A 24,950-nucleotide genomic window follows, 5' to 3' on the forward strand; every position below is an offset into this window, starting at 1 on the left:
GGCCCCGGGCATGGGGGGCACGGGGCCTCTTTCCCCGCCCCTGCACTCAGCGCCACCTTGTAACCCAGCCCCCAAGCGGCTCTGGGCTTGCCCGTCGGAGCTGCTGTGCCGAGCAGCGTTTGTCACCGCCGCCTGTGGGCTGCCCAGAACGCAAGCTCCAGGCAGGCAGCAGCAGCCAACATTGGCCGATGAGGCACGCAGGGGCACTGCAGCTGCTGCTGCACACAGCCCCAACGGGTGAGCCCAGAGCTGGCTCAGAGCCCAGGCTGGCAGCAGGGCTGGGTTACAAGCTGGTGCCGAGTGTGGGGAAAAGCGGCCCCTCACTCGCTCCGTGGTTGGCGCCCCACACTGCAGCCGCTTGCAGCTCACGTGGGGCTGCCTGTACCTGCTCAGGACAGCCCTGCAAGCGCCTGCCGCAGGGAGTGCCAAGGGGGTGGGCAAGGGGCCACTTTTCCCTGCACTCAGCACCAGCTTTTTCCCTGCTGGCGAGCAGGGGGTCAGGACTGTGCACTGCCCCCCACCTGTACTGCAGGGCTGGGGGGCACTGAGAGTGAGTGGGTGGGGAGCCAGTGGGGAGCATGGGGCCTGCACCAGTGTCCCGGGGCCAGTGCTGGCAGGGCCCAGAGCAGTGTGGCAGGAGCACAGGGTCCCAGCTGGCAGGGGCTCTATGGAGCTGGGCCAGCTCCCCCCTCTCCCTGCTGCTGCAGCCCAGCCTGGCTCCACAGACCCCTGCCAGCCTGTGCCCAACTTTGGGGCCCCACTGGTACTGGCCCTGGGACATGGGACCAATGTCCCAATGTCTTGGGACCAAAGACATTGGTCCCATGATGGTGATCAGGGGTCAGGGCACCTGTCAAGGGGCGGGGCAACCCATGCAGCCCTCGACAGCCTGCCAAAACTGGGTAAGCAGCCCTCTGCCCGAAATAATTGCCCGCCCCTGTCTTAAGAGAACTCTGTTAGGTGGGAAGAGCAGTGGTTTCACAGATAAACTGGCACAAGTGAGTGTGGAGGGAAGGTTGCTGGAACTGGGAAGGTGCTGTGGGTTAGAACTGACATGCACTGGTAGAACTCTCAGGGCTAGGAAGAAGCACAGGTAAGTTGTATGAAGCAGTGGCTCTTGATTTAAGAATCCCAACCTTACATTTGCTACAAATTCATGCAGTGTCATTCTGCATTAGGCAGAAGTAGATGCAAGGGGTCTGGTAAAATATAATCTTTCATAAAACACCAAAAATATAAACGTTTCTTACCAAAGCTGTTCAAGACGTTGTCAAAGTTATTGAGATAATAGTAACCTTCTTCCACTACTGTCTTGTTGCCAACTGTGTGGTTCAACCACCGATAGGAATCTGCCACTGTACTTGTGCTGATAAGCCAAGCCAGAACAAACAGTGAGGGGGGAGCTGAAAAACTATGCAGTTATGGATGCTTATGGATACCAGCCCATTTCAGAAGCCTCATTACTTTGACCACCACTCTCTAAAACACTACAACACCCCCCAAAAGTGACACTGCTGGCCAAGGCACTGCACAGTTAAATGCTATCTGGGCACTCTGTTAGGACACTATTATGGAAAAGTCCTCCCAGCCCAGATACTTCAGGTAATAGCAAGTATAGTTTTGTCCATCACTACCAGTCTGACTCTAAATGAAGAGCAGAGTATTGTTTTTCAATTGGAGAAGATGTGAGCTTCCATGGATTTTCAAGGTATATCCTTTCAGCTGGGCACCCAAATTTGAAATCACCCACTCAGATATAAATAAACAGGCACCAGGCTCTTTCTTCCAGAGAAGATATTGATATGAGAAGCACTGCTTCTTATTATCAATATTGCAACTTTAGAGGACAGTAGATGCTAGGTACTCACTTGCAACAGTTTGGATACACAACCCCTGCAAAAAATTCCATGCCTACAATGGCAAAGCAGTAGTAGAAGATAAGCAGAGTTAACCCCAGGCTGGAGGAGAGGAACACAAAGAAATACATTTGTTAGCACATTGCCGGGACAGAGGAAAAATACAATCTCCTCAAACAGACTGTTCGGCAAATTTACTAAAACTGTATTGAATAATCTAAACTTCCTCCCTGCCACCGTTGTTTGCAGTGTTTTGTCTACTTCAGTTTAAGCCTCAAGTCATGGAGTGCATACCGCTCCTCAATGCAAGAATGAAGATCTAACAAGCTAAAAAAAAATAATTATTTCCTTACAGAGTTTATTTCTTTCTATGAAGCAAAGCTCTCTCTACTGAAGCACAAAATATTCTTCTACTTTCTGTTTTAACTTGGCTGGCAGTAATGATGCCAAAGCAGCTCCCCAAAACAAAGCTAGTCAGTGGCATATCTAGCTAGCTGTTCAGCAGAGGAATAGAACATTGTGTCGATGCTGTTTCACAATGATGTTGCACACTGACAACGGCTCCTTTTTTCTCCTGGGTTGAAAGAGCATTCTTTATCACTTTGCAATAACTGTGACAAGTTAGATGTCTCTCCTGTACTTAGTAGGGGTGTGTGAAGCAGGCAGTATTCAATTCAGACTTGGCCCAATTCGGGGAACAGCAATTCGAATTACTGTCCCAATGCGATTTGGCCAAATCTGAAGATTCAATTCCGATTCGGAGAATCAGTGATTCAGGCATAGACACAGCTTTATATGTTTTTCTATGTACCTCGAGGTACCAGGCGCGGCTCGTGAATGCTGAGATGGTAGGGCAGATGAAGCATCCCACGGGAGCGTAGCAGGGTCCCGTGTGCCTGGCAGTGGAGGGGACGGGGACGGACACGACTACTCTGGGCACCCCTCCCCCCCCCAACTCAGGAGGCACCAGTCATTGAGCTGGGGTGGGGGGGTCCGGCAGTACTTCTGGCCCACTTCCAGTTCCACTGCCAAGTGGGACACTCCATCCGGCCCACCATCTCAGCATTCACAAGCAGTGCCTCGTACCTCGAGGTACGTAGAAAAAAAAAGCCCAAAACATATAAAGCTGTGTCTATGGCCGAATCATCGAATCTCTCCAAATCAAATCAGAGGCTGCCGATTCGATTCAGAGAGATTAATGGGTTACTCCGATTCGATTCGGAGATTTGGCTGCCGAAAAGAAAATCGGGCCGAATCTCCTCCAAACAGAATTGATAACTGAAGCTTCGTGCAGCCCTAGTTAGTACAGGAGGCAATATCTGGCTATATTAGAACAGGGTAAGAGGATGAAGAGACTGACTGCTCTCAAGATCAAGGCTATGTTATGGCATATGGCAGAGTCAGTACCTATGAGCTAGTGAACTGCTGCACAGAGTACCCTAGAAGGGTGGGGAGGGGTTCCTGCCTGGACCCTAGCCACAGGATGTGTTACACTGGACATGCCAGAGTCAGCATTAGTAGAGGCTTCTTTGAGGTCCTGTCCTCCTCTTCCCAAGCCTGTGTGTGTTGTTCAGTACCTGGCCATACGGGGAAACAGCTCAAAAATGGTGTCCAGGACATTTCTGTAGCGTTTCTTCAATTTGAAGAGTCTGAAACAGTAATGAAAACCTTGCAGTCATTTACACAATAATTCCATCCTGGTGTTCTCATGATTGTGTTGAATTTAGCTAAACAGATAAGCAGCTCATAGCAGCAAAACAAGGTCATGAGAGAGGCGCCTTTGGAATGCCAATTATGCCATGCCAGACCATCTCCCACTCTCAGATTAGGCATCACAATAGTCAAACTAGTACACTGAATCCAAACACTGCACACTGCAGTTTAGCTAGGGAAACACTGAAATGGTTTGGCACTTGAAAAGTGATTATTTTCTTCAGGGATGGAACAAAAGAGGAGTGATACTGAGTCTTTGGACACATTAAAGGTGAACTGACAGGCAAGATCACATAACCTGGATCCAGGCCATGTTTACTCATGTGAGACACTGGGGCCTATCTACATGAAAAGAGACTACTGGCGTAAGTAAAGACAATGTATACGAATAATGGTGCTCAGGATTTGACTTCAGGTCAGAAACCGTATCTTGTCTATAGAGCATCACGACATCATTATTCTTGCACTTTTAAATCACAAGATCCCAAATTATTAAACACACATCAGAGTCTGGCTTGAAACTCTTCTGAAAACAAAATGTCTCAATTATTCCCCACTCTAAGGTGATAGAAGAAAGCTGCACTCTTCACACTGATTTCATTTTTGATGCTCACATCAACCATTACAAAAGAAATAGTTTGTCTTTCTATTGCAACTCCATTTAAGGATCTCAAAGTCCTATATAGGCAATCAGGACTCGTAATAGAGATGATATCTTTTATTAGACCAACAAGATTTTTGCAAAAAAAAGTATTTAATTGCAAGCTTTCGGGCACAAACACCCTTCATCAGGCATTGGAGAAAAGATTGTAAAAGTTCTCCTGGGTAGAAACGAAAGTTTATATATTTCATAACATTTCACAGAGGAGTCAATAGATGGAAAACAGTCAGTCCACAGCCGGTATGGAGCCTCTCCCCTTCTGTGAGGATCTGTAGTGATGCAAATTACCTTGAAACAAAGGCAGGAGCAGGATTCAGGTGGTCACAGTTGCTTCTTGCTGTGAGCTATGAACTGACTGCTTAAAGGAGTTTTCCATCTATTGACTCCTCTGTGAAATCCTATGAAATATATAAACTTTCATTTCTACCCAGGAGAACTTTTACAATCTTTTCTCCAATGCCTGATGAAGGGTGTTTGTGCCCGAAAGCTTGCAATTAAATAATTTTTTTTTGCAAAAATCTTGTTGGTCTAATAAAAGATATCATCTCTACTACAAATCCCGATGGCCTTTTCCTCTAGACCAATACGGCTACAACCTGGATACCTGAAGTCCTATATAAATGTTTACAAATCTTCACAAGACTCTCATTACGTGGATTTGATCAAACCCATTTCATTAAGACAGAGAGATCAAAGGTTTTGATCAAAACTTGCTGTAGATGTCAAAACTGGAGTAGAACCCAGACCAGTCAGTGTACTAGAAAACAGCTTCCCTTGCAACTGGCATTTCCAGAAGTTAGTGTTCTGCACAGACGAACTGCCAGACTAGAAAACATCAGAGCTACACCTGATTCACTATACTGTATCTGATAATGGCCAGCACCAGGCATTTCAAAGCTGTAAGAACCCCACAGCAGGGATAACCTGCCCTTATATTAGGTTTTATCCCCTTGTCTCCAAGAAACTGACTTAAGCCTAGGGCACGAGGTTTCAGATGCCTTTCAAAATTAATTTTAAATTTTGATAACTTGGGATATTGTATCACCTACAGAAATGTTAAGGTCCTTTGTGACATGGTCAAACTCCTGCAATTCTCCCTATTGTTTTCTGCCAATAAACAGATTGCACTAAAACAATAACAACCTTGGCTACCTCTATTGCATTGCATATATTGCCCATTTGTTCTTTGTGCCCCTCTGTCTTACCTAAGCAGCTGAATGGGTCGCAGAACCACGATGAAGTAGAATGGCTCCATGTTAAACGCCAGTGTCAGGAGACCCAAAAAGGCAAACAGGGTGACTAAAAAATCAAAGCTGAAGAAAGAGAGAGAGAGAAAAGCAAGGGAGTTACTAGCTTCCAAGGGAGAAGGCTGCTTGTGGTGCTTTAGCCCTGTAGAAACCATAGGGACTGGTGGAAAGGACACAGTAACTGCAAGCAGATTGGCTACTGAAAATGTAATTTTCTATATCAATACATCCAACATTGTTAAAAAATGTGTGTTTCACTGGCACCTCAAAGCCCTACAATTTCAAACTCTCTCACTGGATTTGCTCATCTAATTAAACCAATTCAAACTTTGCCACTGGATCAGATTGCCACCATGATGCTGAACAAACACCAGGGTAGAGAAAAACTATTTAAGGTAAAAGACAATTGTGGCACCAGACAGACTGTTAAACTGGCTATAAATACATTTAGGCTGGAAATAACAAGAATGTTCCTAGCCGTTAGAGAAATATCTAGACCAGCCTCCAGAGTCATGGGGACAAAAACTCTAACTCCTTTTTAGAAGGAGCTTGGCAAGTTTATGGAAGAGGTCATATGATATGGTGCCTGCAACAGTAGGGAACTGGATTGGATGTCCCCAAGGAGGTCTCTTTTAATGCTCTGTTCTTAAGTAACATGGATTCTGTGCCAGAAAGCACAGGACCCTTGAGATTTATGCCCCAAGGCCAGCCCCCATTCACTGTTTACTAGTTGCAAACTTACAAATTCCATCCGGAGGACAGATATTCAATGGGTCCCAGTCCAGTGGTTTTCAAAAGCAGCTCCACCCCATAGACTGTAAAACAGGACCATCATGCCTTTAATCAATCAGCCTCATAACCAAATCCAAACTAAAGGCTTGCTACATGAATTGCTGCATGAACATATGGGTTTGCCAATCATAGGTTTATTAAACTCCCATTCTCCTCCTCCTGCTTATTCTCAGTGTAATGCTAAAGGACAATATTCTTCCTTCAGGTCACCAAGTATCTCCCATAGGTTTGTGACGATTTGTCTCTACTGCTGCTTCACGGAGGCCAACTTGATAGTGGGCTACACATTCAAATCACAGGGCATCATTCCTTTGGGTAGGAGCAAACTAGTCAGTCACCTAGGGAAGCTTTATGGCAAATGCTCATTCCTGGCTCCTTTCTCTGTTCTGATGCAACGAAGCATATCCAGCAATATACAAATGAGTTCAGGGGGCCACAGAAACCCGAGTGGGAAATGACAACCTTCTTATTTGCTGCCATGATGACCTTTTGTAAAAGCTCTTTGAGTGACAGCAGTTTTAGGATTGTATATTTCAGTGATCCAGGAACTTTTACAATTACCCCAGGGCAGTGAGTCAGCATAACAATACCTTAAATTAAAATGACAGAAAGGCACTCTGCCTTCAACTCTTGTAAGAAGTATTGGGAACTGTAGCCAGATCTACCCACACAGTTAATGTAAGAGATTAGCAAAATGTTTATTGGGTTCTCTTTGAGTGTCAGTTTAACCAGCTCAGGGCTTTAGATTTGATTAATGGAATTATTCAAAGGCACCAGCAAAGAATAATCACCACCTACAGAGAGGATGCACCCACTCAGATCAGCAATTAATTCCATAGCAGCATAATGCACTAGCACTAAGTTTAATTTAGGATGAAAAGGGAAAAGCAAGATGTGTATTTGGGTTTGGGGAAGGGGCATGTTTGCAAAACTTAAAACAGAGCTGTATTTCTAGTTACATCTCACAGCAGAAGGGTTATAAGTTTTGCAAGAACTTTCCTCTTCACCACCAAAAAAATACCACCAGATGGTGGACAAAGCTGAAAGTCATTGTGAAAAATGGTTACGGAAGATTAGACCTTCTGATCTCTTAAATGACTGAAATTAGAAGCAGAGAAACAAAAACGTATCCTATGTTGCTATAGAAAAGTGAAATGCAGTTCCGGGTACAGCAACTTACTTGTGAGAAACACTATGTAACTCCATGGGACATCTCTGGGGAGGAAGTTCCCACCTGCAAGACGCATCTTTTAGGAGGGTTGATCAAATTCATTAGAAATTGATGCAGTCAAGAAAAGAGCTGAATATTTCCTACCTTGTAGCATGAATGTCTCCACTAAAATCCAGATCCCATTCACTGCCACCACAGTATCTGGAAAAACAAAATGCCACTGCAGTGTAAAATTGCTAATAGGACATAAATTTTCTATATAGAGGGTACGTCTACACATTGCCATATGGTGACATTGCTTTAGTACTTCCTTTTGGAAGTACTAAAGCGTGGCACAGTACAGGTGATTACTGCGCCGTGCACATGGTGCACGGGTAATTTTGCTGCTATCTTGTTGTAGCAGCACACTATACCCAGGGAGTGCACTGCTACAGCGATGCAGCTGGCAAGCATGTGTAGACTCGTGATCACTATGTCACTGTAGCGCACTGTACAGCAACATAGCACATTGTGCAGGTGCGCCGAGAGTAGGATCTAGAGTAGTGGTTTTCAAACTTTCTAAAGTCACCGAATCCTCTCATATCACTTCTTCTGTTATGGAATCCCTGACCCCTATCCTAAAGACTGACATTGAGTCAGGCAACCTGACCCAGCAATGGCAATGCACTGCCTCCAAGCCCACCCATCTGCTACCCTCAGTCTCCTTAAGGAACCCCAGATGACTTACCACAGAACCCCAGGTTGGACAACAGTTTGAAAACCACTGATCTAGAGGTTAGGATATAGAATGGAGGAGGGGTCAAAAGATCTGAGCTGTACTCCCAACTCAGTTAATAAACATCACTGAGTTCTACGCATAGAAGTTTTCTAGCCTATAAAACATGTAATACTTTAACTATTTCCATAAAATGCTTAGGGTTCTTTAGGAGAAAAAGTATTAGAGTTGCTGAATCTCAGTATTAGTATTAGAAAAAGTATTAGAGTTGCCAGGCCAACATTCTCCCTGGTAAATTATCTCCTACTTCACCCTGATAATTCCTGTATATAATCCTCTTTCCACATCTGAAGGATTGCTTCAGACTATGTTGATATCTTGTCATCAGTAGCATAGGGTGGATAGAGTACCATCTCCAGCCTCTCCCACACCATTTTGTACCACGTGTTACTAAAGGATCATATACAGAGAGTCCAAGATGTAGGCTCTCTCTCCATCCCTTCATTCTAGCATCAGATTCAGCAAAAGTGGCACGTCTCTTACAGAAGAAAAGCAATTCAGAATGAAGGAAGTTTAATGTAACACCAGAACCAGGAGTGGAACATTCTATCCTCCACAGAAAAGCAGAGCAGCAGAATCAGCCTCCCCTGCAATGCAAGCTCACTAGCATTTTCCAAATGCAGTACAGCACAGGACTGCTGAGTGCTAAGTCACTCCCTTGCAGCAACATCCCTCAGCAACAGAATCAAAGCCGAAAGCCTGTAAACAAAAGTGACTGTGCACCTTCTCCACCAAAGCATTATTCACTAGTTGCCTTCCTTGGAAACTAGTCCCATAAGCAGACTAAGAAGTATTTCTTATGAGAATTTGGCCAGGGCAGGATTCAACACCTGATAATCAAAACTGCTTTTGGGTTGGTTGCAAATTCATAACTGCCATCCTCCCAGATGACAAACAAACAGGAATTACTTGTTTTGTGGCTTCAATCAGAGACTGAGTCCCATTGCACTTGGCACTGTACAAACATATAACAAAGAGTCTCTGACCCAAAGAATGAAGAAAGCACAGCAGATGGAGTCAAAGGAATTGGACTTTCATACTCACACATGGCATACTGGAATGCTTGGGATTTCACCAGAATGTTAATGCCTGTATAGAAAAGGGAAACAAGTAGATTTTTTTCATAAAAACAGAAACATATCAAATGTGCCATCTCCTCCAAGCCTAGGAGCATCCACCCCTTTAAAAGGCTAATTTCTCCCTGGAAGCTAATTAGGCTTATTTTCCATACCACTCCTTAGTATGGGAGCACAAAAGGCTCTAGTGCCATTACCCACCTTTCACTTTTTGGGCCTCAATTTCAAATCTTGATCTATAACTCATGTGCCAGGGAACTGGCCATTCTTACCCTACTGGTGTCCTGCCTTTGCCCACATCATTGAACTAGCACACAGTTCAAAACATATGGCTGCATGAGGAACGTGGACAGTAGCTGCCTAACCTCCACCTCCACTGGTTCAAACCAGGGACCTGTGTTCCCCACTAATCTACAAAGTTTTAAAATAAATCTACTCATTCAGTTTATTTTTTTTATTTACACACACACAAACTATAGTGTGTGTGTGTGTGTGGGCACAACTGGTCAGGTGTACAACAGTGACATATGTAGGGCAGATTACAAACAAAAATATTTCTGGGCTCTATTATAACTTCTCTCAGAGCAGGGATGTCAAACATATGACTCACAAGTCAGATCTAGCCTGTGGAGCCCCATAATCTGGCTCCTGGTGCTGCATCAGACTATTGCCATGCGTAGTGCCCGGGATGTGCACAGCTGGCAGTACCTGCTTGGGACTGGTCCTAGGCTGTCCCACCTGCAGTGGATATTGCCTGCATTGGATCAGGCATGTGGGGGAGTCTGATGTGGCCCAGTGACCAGCCTTATGCCACTTATTTGGCCCATGGGGCTAGATGAATCTGACATCGCATCTTAGATCAGTTGTACATGCTCTGCAAACACTATCTACTCTGTGACTATAAAGACCTAGTTCCCCTGAGGCTACAAAATCTACCCTGCAGACAGCTGCTGTTAAACTTGAACCTCAGAGTGTCTGCAAGTCCCATCAAATCAGGAAGCCTGAGCTGAACTCCTTGGCAAACTGTGATAGAAAATGACTCAAGCTTTGGGTGGGATCAAAATTTGGCAAAAATTTTGTAGCAGACTACAAGACTTCCTTTAGTTTACAAGTTGTTTTTAGGTCAGTTCACCGAGAATATTCATGGAACTCCATTTCTAACAGGTCAGCATACTATAGCCTTTGAGCACATTGGAAACTTGTTACTCTGCCTGTCATGGCTATTTATCAGGAGCATTTTGTCTGTTGCCATACATATGCCTGTAGTAGCATACAAAGAAAATGTTCTTTCAAAGGGCTTCTGTATGTATGCCACATTTAAAAACAGCAGGCTACCTTTAAAAATAAGGAAGGCTGTCCGTGGAAGCTCATCAAACCAGTGTTCACGATTTCGTTTTGCCTACAAGTGGAACAGACAGGATCAGCAGGAGGTGTGCAGAGAGATCCCTCAATCTACAAAAATATTACATCCATAAGAAAACGGAGCAAGGGAAGGAGATATGTCCTCTACTGACATCTCTTCTCTCTCTTTCTACAGTATCTATGTTTTCCTCCCACCTTCTTCCCTTTGGCTGCTTTCCATCTATCCCTCCATTTAACACTTACCTTCCATTTTAAGCCAACAACTTCATAGAAATTGTAAAAATCCTTTAGACTGCAAGAAAATGATAAAAAGATGAATCAGATCAAAAGTTCTGAGACTCAGATTTTGCAGTCAAAGCAGTGACTGTTTACTATTCGCATACACTGAATGTCTGTACACAGCACGTGACTGTGAGCAAGGGAATGTATTCAATGACAGATTTTTCCAGTGAAGTTCTTCTGAAATTTTATCTTGTTACTGGCTCCCATGGCTGAAGATCAACATCCATCTCATCCATTGTTTGCATGAGGGTTTCCCAAGTGCAAGTACTCCTTAGGAACTATTACAACTACCAAGTTTCTGCAACAGGCCTCAAAGACACTGATGGTGAAACACTGGTCCCATTGACTTCTATGGGGTTTTGCCAAAGATCTCAGAAGGCCTTTCTTTCATAGAATAGAAATCATAGAAAATTAGGGTTGGAAGAGACCTCAGAAAATCATCTAGTCCACCCCCCTGCTCAAAGCAGGACTATCCCCAACTAGATCATCCCAGCCAAAGCTTTGTCTAGCTGGGTTTTTTTGAAAGCCTCCAAGGACAGAAAGGTTACCCAGAGAGGTGGTGGACTATCTTGGTGCTTTACTACCCTCCTAGTGAGCAAAATTCTATCTAATATCTAATCTAAACCATTCTTGCTGCAACTTGAGACCATTGCTCCTTGTTTTGTCATCTGCCACCACTGAGTACAGTCTAGCTCCATCCTCTTTCAAACCCCCATTCAGGTAGTTGAAGGTTGCTATCAAATCCCGCCTCAGTCTTCTCTTCTGTAGACTAAATTAACCCAGTTCCCTCAGCCTCTCCTCAGAATTCATGTGCCCCAGCCCCCTCACCATTTTTGTTGCTCTCCACTGGGACTCTTTCCACCTTGTCCACATCCTTTCTGTAGTGGGGGACCCAAAACTGAACGCAGTACTCCAAATGTGGCCTCACCAGTGCTGAAGAGAGGGGAATAATCACTTCCCTTGACCTGCTAGCAACACACCTACAAACGCAGCCCGGTAGGACGTTAGCCTTCTTTGCAACAAGGGCACACTGTTGGCTCATATTCAGCTTATCATCCACTGTAACCCCCAGGTCCTTTTCTGCAGAGCTGCTGCCCAGCCAGTCAGCCCGCAGTCTATACTGGTGCTGGGATTGTTTCACCCCCAGCTTGAAGATCTTTGATACAGAAATTGTGCTTACTTGTATTCTTGCATGATACTGCAACGTAAATCAATAAATTAAAATGTCACCAATGTAAAGGGTCTGCATAAGCCTCACAACCAACCGACAGGGTGATCGATAACCTAATTATCATATTATAAAATGCCACTCAAGCCATAGGACTTAGACCATCCAAGACAACCATCTTAACTTGTCATTTGTCAACAGCTCCTCTCCTGCTTCATTTGTTTTTAAAATATTGTTTCAACTTTTGAATAAAAATAAAGCTGGAAGGGGGCCAGATTCTACTCCATCTATTAGGCACTTGAGTAGACTTGGAACAATGCCCAACTGCAGTCTTACTGCACCCTGCTCAAGTCCCTGAAAAATCTATTAATGCATCATTTTTGGTAACAGACTCATCTAAGCCTTAAAACTATTTACAAAAAAGCATTGAGGAGGAGGACCACCCACCTTTGGTGTCAACAGTTTTTCAGGAACCCTAGCAGCATGAAATAGGATCACACTTAAGCACAGGGAAGATCTGGCCCATAGGACTTTTTTACTTATAAATGCATGTCATAAAAGGGACCCCGTGAACAGTCTCCAGATCAGATTTAAAAGGACGTAGGTGAAAAACAGGCATGTAGACACCTTTAAGATGCAGACCCTTGGGACTCAACCCCTTTTACCAGACATCCAGACTCATTTCTTCCAGGAGCTTGGCTTCATGGAGAAGTCAAATTCACCACACAAATGTCAGCCTACGTTTTCACTTTGAGCTTGACTCTGCCCCCCTGCTCCCCTTCAGGTTTTCTTGTTTCTATCATCCAAGTTCTTTCACCCCTTTATATTTTGCTTGGAGTTAACTGCAACCTGACATGGATTCACCAGTAATTACACAAATATTAATGCAGAGTTCTATGGTTTTGGGGGACCAAAGAGAGTTGAGCTTTAGTCAGTGAAACTCCAGCCACTGTTTATGTTTGCTAGGTGACTGGGAGCCTGAGGTTACATTGCATATGCAGAAACCCTCCACTCTTCGCTCGTTCCAAAGTCTAAGGCAGTTCCCAGTTTTCCCACTCCTCTATTCCAAGGGCCTCTGTTTTTCACCTCTGTTTAGTGGCTGCCACAAAAAAAGCACTGTATCTCTACAAAGACAGAAGGGTAAACCACCCCTTCATGAACAGAATGTAAAACAGAGCAATCTCATATCTGAGAACTCCTTTAAAGCACAGGTTCACCTCCAAACACCCCAAGATGTCAGAAGCTCCTCAACCCCAGGAGCTGCATTTAAGCCTTTGTTCTGGATGAATCTCCTTCAGGAAACCACACCAAACCCTCTAATGCATGGTTCAGGCACACAGTGCCACGAATCCAGGACACAGCAGTATTTTCCTACCTGACTAAAGGTGTATTGCTTTGATTCAGTGCTTTGAAAGTGAGATAACGATCTCTGGCACACATTCGAGGCTTGTAAAATCGTAACAGCCCTTCCAAATGCTTGAATGAGATTCCAGATGGATTCTACAAACAAAGAAAAGGGTTGCCATAAGTGAATCAGGAAGGAGGAAGCTGAGGAGCACATAAGCTAGGGCATGCAATTATCGCTTAGATTCATTTTTAGACAGGATTTAAGCATCAGGATAAGAAGTCACTACTACCACGGTTAGCAGGCACGCTCAAGCTTTTATTTTAGTGTACTCAGATTAGCCCAGGTTGGTAAATTCTCCTGGGATTATGGACACTGGCCATCACAGGATCATTCTCTGTCATGTTGTGTCCAGCCAAAAGTCCCAAGGCACTATGCTTTTCATGGCTTGTTTCAGGAATTTTCCACAGCCTAATACAGGTAAGTTTCCCACATTTAAATTAATCTCTTTACTCTCTGTTATCAATCTCTTCACTAGGCTAAAAATCATTCTTTTTCCTTGCTGGTTACACCCGGCAAGATATCTGTATGCTTAACCCCCCCCGCCACTTCACTTGTCACTTAGCCATTCTATGTCTACTTAGCTCAAGTTTCTGATCACAGTAGGCTCTGTCATAAGCTCTTTTTAAACACTACAAATCCTCTGATGCTCTTAAGGATGGTATCATCAACCTCTTTCTAGTGGTGTAGACTACATTATTCCTACAGAGAAAGCCCCCATACCTGTTTGGTGATGAGCAGACGGTAGGCATGCTGGATGGCTGTGCGTTTGTGCAGCAGCAGGGACTTGAACTTCTTCTTTTCAATATCATTGAATGTGTCAAACACGACAGCCAGAAGCTAGAGAGATGAGACAAGGTGAAAGTCAAGCTTTGATCTTTAGAACATGTCCTGCTAGGCATGCAGCAATGAACACCACACATAGACACAGGCACAAAAGCTGCTAGCAGAAGAAATTCTGCTGTGCCAGTGTGAGAGACAGTGGACTTGGGGGTTTCTAAGATAGCTGGACACCACAGAATTAATAGAACCAGAGTTAAATTTTCCAATTGGTGCATAAGTATTTGGCTACACATTTCTTATAACTACTGAGTCATTGTGTGACTAACTCTACAAAACTGTGCATAATTTCAAACGACATGTGGAGTGCATGATCATTTCAGGGTAGCAGACTCAGGAAAGCAGGGGAGAAAGGTATATTTTCTGCTTTTATACTTTCAAGAGAAGCTGTCAAATAGGTCCCCACACAAACCAAACCTCTGCATAGGACTTTACATCAGGTGAGACTGGTTTAAGATATGAATGTCATCAGTACCCATCAGCAGACAAGGTTCTTTGGGTAAATGTGATATCTTGTATTAGACCAAATAGTTGGAAAATGTTCTTTGCAAGCTTTCGGGCACATCTGCAAAATTAACAGACTGATTGCACTCCAAGGCTACAGAGTTACTGTTCCTACGTATTACAATTAATGTGTAGTACATAGGCATACAAGCACCCAGTAAAGAGGCCTAACAGTATAGCTGCTGTATAGGGTTGCTTACTAGGCCTGTGCTAAGCAGCAAGTATTCGATTCTGATGATTTTTAGGGACAGTGATTCGAATCACTGTCCTGATCCGACTTGGCCAATTCGGATCTGGAGATTCGGCTGCCGAATCAGCTACCAAAGCTTGGGATAGCCCTAACAGAGATATGTTCCCAGGTGGTGAGGAAGGGAGGGAGTGAGGCTGGGACTAGAGAAGGGGCCGGGGTGCTGTTCCTGGGGCTGCACCATGCTCTGCCTGTGCCCCCTTACCCCAGCTCCTGGGCTGCGTTGTGCCATGATGCAGGCAGCTGGTGTTGGCTGCTCCCGGGGCTGCTGCAGCAGGGGCTGGGGGGAGTGACAGCAAGGGGAGCCCCAGGTGGCCTGGAATGCAGCGGAGCTTGTCTGCACTCACCCTAGCCCCCGCTGCAGCGGCCCCAGGAGTGACTGGCACCAGCTGCAACAGGAACCGTCAGTGGGTGCAGGAGCAGGGTTGGACATGCCTCTTGCTGCTCCATGCCCCCCAGGAGGGCTGCAGACTTGGGGGATGTGTCAGGCTCTTCCCAGGGGGTGAGTGCCCCCAGATCTGTGCACAGGATGACAGCAGACTGCCGCTGCAGACCGAGGCTGGCGGTGGCACCAGGCTCATTCTTCCCGACCATCAGGCTGAGAGCTCCAAGTGCTGGGAACAGCCCAGTGCCACCACCGGCCCCAGCCTGCAACGGCAACCTAATGTCATCCCACGCACAGATCCAGGGGTATGTGTCCCCAGGAAGAGCCCAGCAGCCCTCCAGAGGATGTGGAGCAGCAAGAGGCATGGCATGCCTCCCCCCCTCCACAAAAAATTACAGAGATAATGCCAGAGCTGCTACAATTAAACTCTCATCAGTATTACTCAATTTAACCATTTAAACTTTAGAATTCTTTGCTAACTGTCCACCCATATTGACCAAGAGCGCAAAATACTTTTACAACATGATACATTAAGATGAGGGAACCTAGTACTGCAGGCAGGTTATTAATAGAAAAAAGCTTGAAAAAAGAAAGATACTGAAGGATATTGGGACAGTTTTTATGAATGATTACAAAAATAACTTCTTTATGACTGATAGTAATATTCACTTTGTCACAAGTATAACCTTTTTAAGCCCAGTAAATAATTGTTAGCATGAAAGAGTCCAACAAGTACCCTGCTACGAAAACAATGCAAAAAGTGAAGAATCCCACGGCAAGATCAAACTAGAGAAAAGGAGGTTGAGGCTTTTGGAAGAGACTTACCAAATTCATTATGAAATAGAGCTCAATGGAGAGATACACTATGAAGAAGACACAGGACCAGGGATTTCGGGCGTAAGATGGCATCATCACATCAGGGAAACTGTCCCCAAAAGATACAAGCCAATGCATCATCACCTACAATATTTGTATTCATGCAGCATTTCCGCATGATTAGATGACTGCCCTATGTACATAGAGACTCTGTTTAGATATAGGCAACCCAATGTCCTAAAAGTTTTCTGCAGGATGCAGTGGCTTACCAAATATGCAGATTATAGACCTATATACTAGCTGTACCTAAAAAACTAACAGGCAGCAAAGATTTGTAACATATCTACTGCTTGTTTAAAACAATAAGTGTTTTAAACAACAGCAGGACTGCAGTTCTACAGAGCCCTTACTACAAAACTATGGAAGCTTGTATCATTATTAAACATCAGAACCCCCTTGGAAGATAGGCATCAGCTCACAAGTATCATTATCCCCATTTTCTAGATAGGAAAAGTTAGGCACAGAAATATGAAGCAACTTCCCCACAGCTGCACAGTATGATAGGAGCAGACCAAGGGGAACAACTATGATTTCCTTCTTAGAACTATGCTTCAACAACAAGGTCATACTAAAAATTGGCTTTACCGGACTTACGGGTGAAAAATAACAGCTCCTCAGGGATAAGGAGCGGGGGGGGAAGTGCATAGTCGTGTCTTTAAGTACAGGTTTCTCTCACAATAGCTAACTCTGTGCTGAGAAAAGAAAGTGTCACATCTGCAGACACCGAGATTTCAAAAATAAATTTTCTGCTGTGCAAAACTCATTTGGGGAGCAAAGTAAAGTCCCAATAAAAGCAGGCATACACTTACTTTGAAGTGGTCAGAAGGACAAAAAGATTCACGAGGCTGTTCTCTAAGGTATTGAAATACTGAAAGACAATAAATTCACAACTAAATGCAAGCCAGCCCCATATTGGCATCAAGAAAGCTACACTTCCACAGTGAATCAACTTCCCTTCTAAGACTCCCTGGATCTCTGACAGTGCTCTTGATGTGCAATTGCTGATTTTTCTAAAGCCAAACGTAGAGAAATTCTATGTGAAGGATTAAACAATTAAATCCTGCCTGCACATTCTTATAAATTACTCAATTTCCTTATCATCCTGCTATCAGACTTGCTGAGCAGGAACTTATAACCACAAGATTTTTAAGGGGAGTTTTCCAAGACTATTTGTTCACCTATATTTTTCGCTGCAATTCCAACCATCTGCCTCCCAGAGGACAGCCAGAAGCCATGGTTTGCTTTGAACTGTGAAATACCAAGGGAGGAGAGAGTGATAAATGTAGCACCCCTTCGGAATTTCCTGACTCTGTTTTATTTACTGCTTCCCATGAGGTTTTACCCTTAGCTAACTGTAAAAAACCTGATAAGTCTAAACCCTTTTTTATTGCTAAAGTCAATTAAGATCTGCCCTCCCAGAAATGATGATTCAGGAGCCAATGTATACCTACATCCTAAAACAGACTGTTTGGATTTGATCTTTAAAACTGATCAAATGGAACTTAAAATCTAAGACTGACAAATCTCTTGTTACTTACAGGATCCGAGTGGTTAGGAGAAAACAAATAAAAACCTAGAGAAAAATAGGAAGAGGAAAGGAGGGAGGGAAAATAAAAATGCCATTTAATTCCAAGCAACAAAGAAGGCATCCTCTAACTTCAAGCCATCTAGTTAGGTGACGTTGCTTTTATTTCATATTTATATGCAGCATAGCTGGTGTACACCAGCTTCGGAGAGGATGATGTTATGCAAGTCTGATTCTTTATCACCTTGACATCTTGTAAAATCTATGCTAAATGCGGAGGATCAGATATTACTGCCAATGTGAACAACAGGACTTTACTCAAATTATAAGGCCTGCAGTCCCGGACACTGATGAATCTTGTGAAGAGAACCTTCGGAAGAGGAAAGGGGAAGGGAAGAAGTTCATTTGGGAAAACTAAATGACACCCTATACTGGGGTGGGCAATTATCTGGGCCCGTGGGCCACATAAGGAGTTCTGGTGAGCTGTCACTGGCTGGGTCAGCCCCTCTCCCCCAACTGCTCACCAAAACTCTTTATGTGGAATGGGGCAGTGGGCTGGTGTGGAGTGGTGTTCAGGAGCAGGATAGGCAGGAGACAGCAGGATCATGGGGTTGGATCACAGGGTGGTGACAGCACAGGGCTGGAGCCAGGGCAAAGCCACAATCCTCTGCCCATGCCCCTGCAATGGGCACCAGTTCCACAGGCAGCGGCATGCAGGGAGCAGAGCACAGCACTGCACCAGGCCCTGGCCCCGCGCTGTCACTGCCTCAAGATGCCTCCCAGGCCCGGACACAGCTCCCCACCCACCCGCAGCCCCATTGTGTTCACCCAGCTATGTATCCTGTCTATACGGGTCTCAGCTAGTCTCCATGAAGACCCCAGGATTGTGGGGCAGTGACAGTGTTGAGCAGGGGCAGAGCCACGATCTACTCCCTGCACATCCCTACCCTACCCACAGAACTGGGGCTTATCCCAGCCCTGCTGTTGCTGCCCAGCAATCATGAGGTGCCTTCACAGAGACCAGCCAGGAGCTGCATGGGCATGGCCTAGAGCCAGATGGATGGGATGGGGCTATGGGCAGGGGAGGAACTGCATCCAGGGCCAGGATCCTGGGGTGGTGACACTGCAGGGTCAGGCCAAAACAAAGCCACAATCCACTCCCCACATGCCCACGACCACAGAACCCATCACTGCTGCAGCAGTGTGCAGGCAGATCGTGGTTGTGCCCCAGGCCCCTCCTCCCTCTTCCTGTCTCGCTCCTGGACACCACTCCCCGCTCACCCACAGCACCATCCCAGCCACCTGGCTGAGTGTCCTGTCTGCACGGGTCCCACCAGGGCAGATGGGCCAGGGCACCTGGGCAGTAGGGCCAGGTCCAGAGGCTGTGGCACCTGGAAGAAGCCACCACCACTGCCAGGGCTGCCAAGTAACAGTCCAGTTGCTGTGCTGTCCCAGTCCCACTGCATGCCCAGGGGTGGCAGGACTGGCTGCATGCAATGTGGTCTGGGCTGTGTCCCCCCTCCCTCCCCCACAAAATGCCTGGGCGCAGGGGGACGGAGGGACCTGCTGGAGGCCAGAGAAAATCCCTTGGTGGGCCAGATCCGGCCCATGGGCCATATTTTGTACAGCCCTGCTCTATGCTCTTCTCTCCAACTTCACACATACCTCTAAGACCCCAGTTCAGAACAGAGCAAGATTTGGCTCTGGGGATTTTCTTCTTCTTGGATTATATTCCACCCCCTTTTTTCACTTTCATTTTTCCTTTCACCAGACAACGCTTTCCGTTCTGATTAGATTCATTCTCTCTTCCCTTTTGTGAGTCTCTACTTCCTTCTCATCTTCCTTTTCCCCATTCTCCATCCCCAAAGCAGCAAAACAAACATCAGCTGCCTGCCCATATCCCTGAAGACCTTCCTCCATTTTCACAGCCATTCCCAGATGGTGGTATAAAGAGTCAAGAAGCCTAACCATCTTTTGTCATTCCACCAGGTCCCTTGTTTGGCATGCCAAGTGCTTGGACAGACTGCCTGACCGTAGACAATGGCTGTTCTGCTAACAAGGCATTGAACATCAGAAATGCCACAAGTTTCCTTCCACCCTGTCATGCTAAATTCTTTTGTCGCACACTGCCAATAACTGTTGGAAATTACTGTAAGAAGGTGTTTAGCTTAACCCACCATGAAAGAAACTTACCCAAGATGCCAAAGATCACCATGAAGAAAAGCAAGAGGGCAAGGATGTCGATGAAAGGAGGGAGAGACTGAAAGATCTGTCGTAGATTCCTGAAAAGGAGGAAACATTTACTCCATGTGTCAACAGTGAAATATTGTATGCATGCATCTGCATATATGCAGTAGAAAAACGTATGGGGACCGATCCTGCATGGGCAGGAAAATATACAGATGCACCAGCACACTGTCTTCTCACCATCTCTGCTACTACAAGATGCATGTGTTCAAGGTTGGGCTGGACTGACCCCTCCGAAGTTTCTATCCCCATAACTCTTCCAGCATGTTTGCATATCCCTAGAATCCATATATATCCTATCCAAGTTATGTTAACTTCAAGAAGTGAGTATGTCAAATTCATTCCCGAGATCTGGCTCCCATGCAGCAGCACAATGCTACGTGGCTCCGTAACATTAATTTTCCAAGACATTTCTTTTCTCTAAAGTTAGTCTTCAGGTACTACAAATAAAATTATTTCCATTATGTTACTTTCTTTGGTAGCCTTTAGGCTCTCTAGTCACTTCTTACACGATCTCCCTGAATGAGCACAGCATACAAGTTTTAGAGTACACAACATTCCCTATCACAGGTGCATTTCCCAGATCACTTCTCTGCAGTGCTACTAGTCCAAGGAATCCCCACAGTAAATCTGAAATGCATAGGAACCAACTGGATTCACAATTTTCACAGAAGTTGAGAATTTGGTTGGTCTCTGTGAAAAAGCCTAGTCCCTACAAGGACTGAAATCACTGAGCAAGCAGAAAGTGGCAGGAAGCCCTAGCATCCTGAAGCACAGGGGAGCAAATTAGAGGCTGAGCCCCCAACATAAGCTCAGTCCAGGAGCCAGTCACAAGGCTTGCAAAATAGCCCAACCTCCCCCTTTTTTTCCTGCTTTTCTGCCAAGCAAATGCCCAGCCCAGTGCTGCCTGACTACCCACCCACTGGGGCACCCATGTGTTTTAGCAGCACTGTGTGAGGAGCTGCCTCCCTTCCTGGTGTGTGGTCAAGCCCATGGAAGCCATTAACTGCATCCTAGACTGCTTGCTAACACACTAATGGCTTCTATGGGCTTAATCCCCTAATCAACCCTATGGAAGCCATTAATTGACGCATTATTAAGCAGTCTAGGATGCAGTTAATGGCTTTCCTTTAAATGCCTTCCATGGGCTTGATCACCCCCACAAAAGCCATTAATCCCATCCTAGACTGCTTAATAATGAGTCAATTAATGGCTTCCATGGGCTTAATTAGGGGATTAAAGCCCATGAAAGCCATTCATTGATGCATTAGCAAGCCCCAGTTTGAGGCTGTCTGTCTATCTTCTGGGAGGGGTGGGACTTCTGGGGCCCCTCAGCCAATGTGGGGGGAGGCACCGTGCTCTGCCACAAAAATGGCACTGGGCACCGTGCTTGGGCTGCAAAGTCAGATGGCAGCTGCCCTGATTTTGGTAGGTCCCTAGAAATGCATCTGTGAAAGAGAAAATTCTTTTTGCAGGCTGCCTGTAAAAGCAAAGCTTTAGCTGGATTTCTGTTTCATGAACAACTAAGGACATAGCCAAGTAGGCAGGTAGCCAGTCACCTTCTAACTGCTCCGCAGTAACGGCAATCCACTAAGAAGATGCACCGCAAAGCTCTTGTTACTCGGACGTGTGAAGTCTGACGTACTAAGACCACTATGGCCTCTATAAACTGCACAAATAGGACAAAAGTCTGCAAGAGAGAAATCAGAGGAGAAAACAATGATTATTACAAGGCAAAAGAACAAAACAAAAACCACAGTCACCCTTCCCCACTGCCAAGATGCATGTCTTCTGCATGTTGGCTAGACTGTGCATTTAGCAATCAAAAGAGAAAAAATACAGAAGAGGAGTAACATTCAGGCCCAAATATAGAAAGTATGTCCCATACCATTCCTGTCTTATCTCCCAACAGCTGGACAACAGAGCCACATTCACAGGGCTGCACTGTCCTAAACATGCTTCCACAAGTGAGCACATCGCACTGAGGGATCCCAACCTCTTCCAGAATTTTGAAGTAGTGTTAACAAGGGAAAGATACTTTAAAGGCTTAATTCTAAGTGAGAAAGACTCCACAATTCATTAATGGGAAACAGCTCATATACCATATTTACTTGAATCTAAGATGACCCTGATTTTAAGACAACCCCCAACAAGTAAGATTCAATATATGGAAAATGTATATTTTAAAAATAATTTTCCAGGTATAGAATCTAATTACAAGATAGATGTTTGTCTTGAATTCATCTCCCTCCCACTGCTAAGCAAGGAAAATAGTGGCTGGCGGGGGTGGGGGGAAGGAATGCAAGTGACCAAAAAAAACACAGATTTTGAAATAAGCATACTTGTAACTTGCATATATGCAAACTACTATGTGTACTTACAGACTTAGTTCATCCAGAATTGATGCATTTCACTTTTTTGCAAACTGCTTTAAGTTTTAATACAGGTACTCCATAAAAAACACATTTGAGCAGCACATTTCTACTACTTATACATAGTACAAACTATGCATATTAGTCCAAAGCCTTAACAAGGCTCCTGATTTATCATGTAGTTCCATTGGGCTGGCTGGGCTGGGCCCCAGATAGTCAACGGCCGTTCTAGCCATAGTGACCCCCCAGCCCAGCACTGCTCAGTATGTATGTGTACTCCAGATACCCTCCCACAAAGGATCCATGTGCTAATCAGCACCCCCATTCATGACTGGAACCAGGTGTTCTTGTCAGGAGTCCTGGGACCCTTCAAAAATGTATATGCAGATGAGGCATGGGGCTGCCTGATCTGGCTCTAGGCCACAGAAAGCAGGGCCACACCAGTCACATGGAACAGGCTGAGAGAGGGAGCAACAGAGCCTCTCATCATACTACTATGCAGCTGGGATACAAAAAACTGACCATCTCTATTTAACAGCCCAATACTTTATCAGTAACCAAAGAACCACACTGAGAAAGAGCACTGAAGAGGGACAAGGGATAGGGAACTTACCTTCACCATGGTCCTTTTGTGTCTGATGTACGTGTGGAAGCCTAACCATCTCATCTTCATAGATAGTTCAAAGACCACCACTACTAATGCAAACAGCTCCAGGGTTGCATGGACCTGTAATCAGACACCCACTACATTTGACCTCTTATTTTCTACTAGTAACAACCACTTCACAAGCCTCAGTTTTGTCTTCAAGAAGCTTGCTGTGGCTTGTTGTCAAAGTCACATTGTAGAGGTCAGGGTTTAGTTTGGTTTTGTTTGTTTGTTTGTTTCGGGGTTTTTTTTTACAGTATGGCAGGAAATCCTGAATGTTTACTGAATTTATGCAATTTTTTTCAGTATACCATCCCCTAGGATTTAAACATTGGCAGCATGAAGTTTTGGGTACAACACCAATATCTTTAAAATGTTTGGCATCCCTTTTTAACAGCTTCTAATTAAAAAGCACTCTGACAATTTATTCCTAATCCTGACAAATCATTTTTAGAAATTCATTTTGAACTGTTTGAGTGCAGCAAATATTTTCTGTAAAATTACTTCAGTTTTTTTCTCTCTCTCAGAAATAGCCTGTTTTGAAAAATTCTTAAACAGTACAAGAGGAAGACCCAAAGACAAAGGAGATTTTTCAAAGATGCAGACATGTTCTGTTTTGAAATACAATTATGGATGATTGATAAAAATTCTGGATGACTAAAAATAGCATCTTTAGCATAAATAGCAATAATTAGCTCTTAGATAGCAGACACAAATACATAAGGACCAGATTTCCTGTTTTCAGGTATAATCGTTCACAAATTGAAGTAGACAAGCATCCATCTATATCCATAATTAGGTAAAGACATAAATTCTGCAGTCTGCACCCATAATTTGTTTACGGATGTGAACTTTAGCAAGGAAAAGTGAACCTTTGAAAACTTATGACTGTTTGCAAAGTGCTTTAAAAGCCATTAATGAATTGTCACAACACTGAGGGGCAAGGTAAATATACCCACTATAGATTGTGATATTGTAGATTCCTTCTTTGATGACTTGCTGAAGGCCATGGCAAGAATCAGTCTGAAATAAGACTGGTGCTCCACTCCCCTCAATGCATCACAGGAGGAGGATTTAAACCATTTATATTTTAAAGGGCTGCTAATGACTCTCTCCCTGAATATACCATGGGCAGCATGACTAGAGATGGAACCTTTCTAAAACACCCAGGAAGTGAACAGTTCTCCTGACAACTTGATGGTATCTGAACAGTTTGCAATGTTTATTCAGGATAAACAATGATTGACCACACTTTCTTCCTATAAACAATTTTAAATTAAATTCTTAAATCAAAAGGATATGCCAACACACAAGATGGAAAACACTTCTGTTGTGCAGGCACATATTTGCTGCAGAAGAAATATTGCTGCTGCTCCCCCTCAACTCCCAACACAAAGCAGTTACTCCTTCTGGCACTGCTTTCTTCTACGTCCAGCCACCCAGTTCATTCTGCCCTTAAAGTACGTACGTAGATGCCAAGGCGGAGCATAGGGACAGCAGGGGCCTCACACAGAGACAGCAGGAGGAGAAGCAGTGCTGTGGTCAGTTCCATTAGGTAGAAAAGGTGATTGTGTGCAAAGAGGTAGGCAGCCAGCGCTTTGGCATTTTTGGGGTGGGTGAAGAATTTATCATTGTTTTCCCCTTCCTATTAAGAAAAACAGCAGCATTAGTTATGTTTTGCACTAAAATAGTTCTGTCCATCTAAAGAGCATTAAGCATTTTAGAAGTGTTAAGTAACACTTGCAGTAGCTCTGTGATGCAAGTTGTATTATCACATTTTACAGAGAGGTAAGCCTGATT

General features: G+C 44.6%; 1 protein-coding gene across 5 annotated transcripts in view; it reads right to left on the reverse strand.

Moving 5' to 3' along the window:
* The window catches only part of TPCN1 (two pore segment channel 1), a 65,622-nt gene that overhangs the window by 10,414 nt on the left and 30,258 nt on the right, over window positions 1-24,950 (reverse strand). For 2 of the 5 annotated variants that reach the window (XM_006016848.3, XM_025193088.1), the window contains exons 3-21: window positions 24,619-24,795; window positions 23,118-23,231; window positions 21,692-21,822; window positions 20,079-20,167; window positions 17,899-17,933; window positions 17,170-17,228; window positions 16,310-16,409; window positions 14,232-14,348; window positions 13,479-13,603; window positions 10,897-10,945; window positions 10,627-10,690; window positions 9,260-9,304; window positions 7,585-7,641; window positions 7,450-7,503; window positions 6,220-6,292; window positions 5,436-5,543; window positions 3,434-3,505; window positions 1,869-1,958; window positions 1,251-1,366 (exon numbers count right to left, since the gene is read on the reverse strand). In XM_006016848.3, the coding sequence (XP_006016910.2) occupies window positions 1,251-1,366; window positions 1,869-1,958; window positions 3,434-3,505; window positions 5,436-5,543; window positions 6,220-6,292; window positions 7,450-7,503; window positions 7,585-7,641; window positions 9,260-9,304; window positions 10,627-10,690; window positions 10,897-10,945; window positions 13,479-13,603; window positions 14,232-14,348; window positions 16,310-16,409; window positions 17,170-17,228; window positions 17,899-17,933; window positions 20,079-20,167; window positions 21,692-21,822; window positions 23,118-23,231; window positions 24,619-24,795 (1,675 nt within the window). The remainder of the gene's footprint in view (window positions 1-1,250; window positions 1,367-1,868; window positions 1,959-3,433; window positions 3,506-5,435; window positions 5,544-6,219; window positions 6,293-7,449; window positions 7,504-7,584; window positions 7,642-9,259; window positions 9,305-10,626; window positions 10,691-10,896; window positions 10,946-13,478; window positions 13,604-14,231; window positions 14,349-16,309; window positions 16,410-17,169; window positions 17,229-17,898; window positions 17,934-20,078; window positions 20,168-21,691; window positions 21,823-23,117; window positions 23,232-24,618; window positions 24,796-24,950) is intronic. The other 3 variants (XM_025193098.1, XM_014526271.2, XM_025193102.1) reach the window with 3 other exon arrangements.

The sequence above is a fragment of the Alligator sinensis genome, unplaced genomic scaffold, assembly GCF_000455745.1.
Source record: "Alligator sinensis unplaced genomic scaffold, ASM45574v1 scaffold216_1, whole genome shotgun sequence".
Classification (NCBI taxonomy): Eukaryota; Metazoa; Chordata; order Crocodylia; family Alligatoridae; genus Alligator; species Alligator sinensis.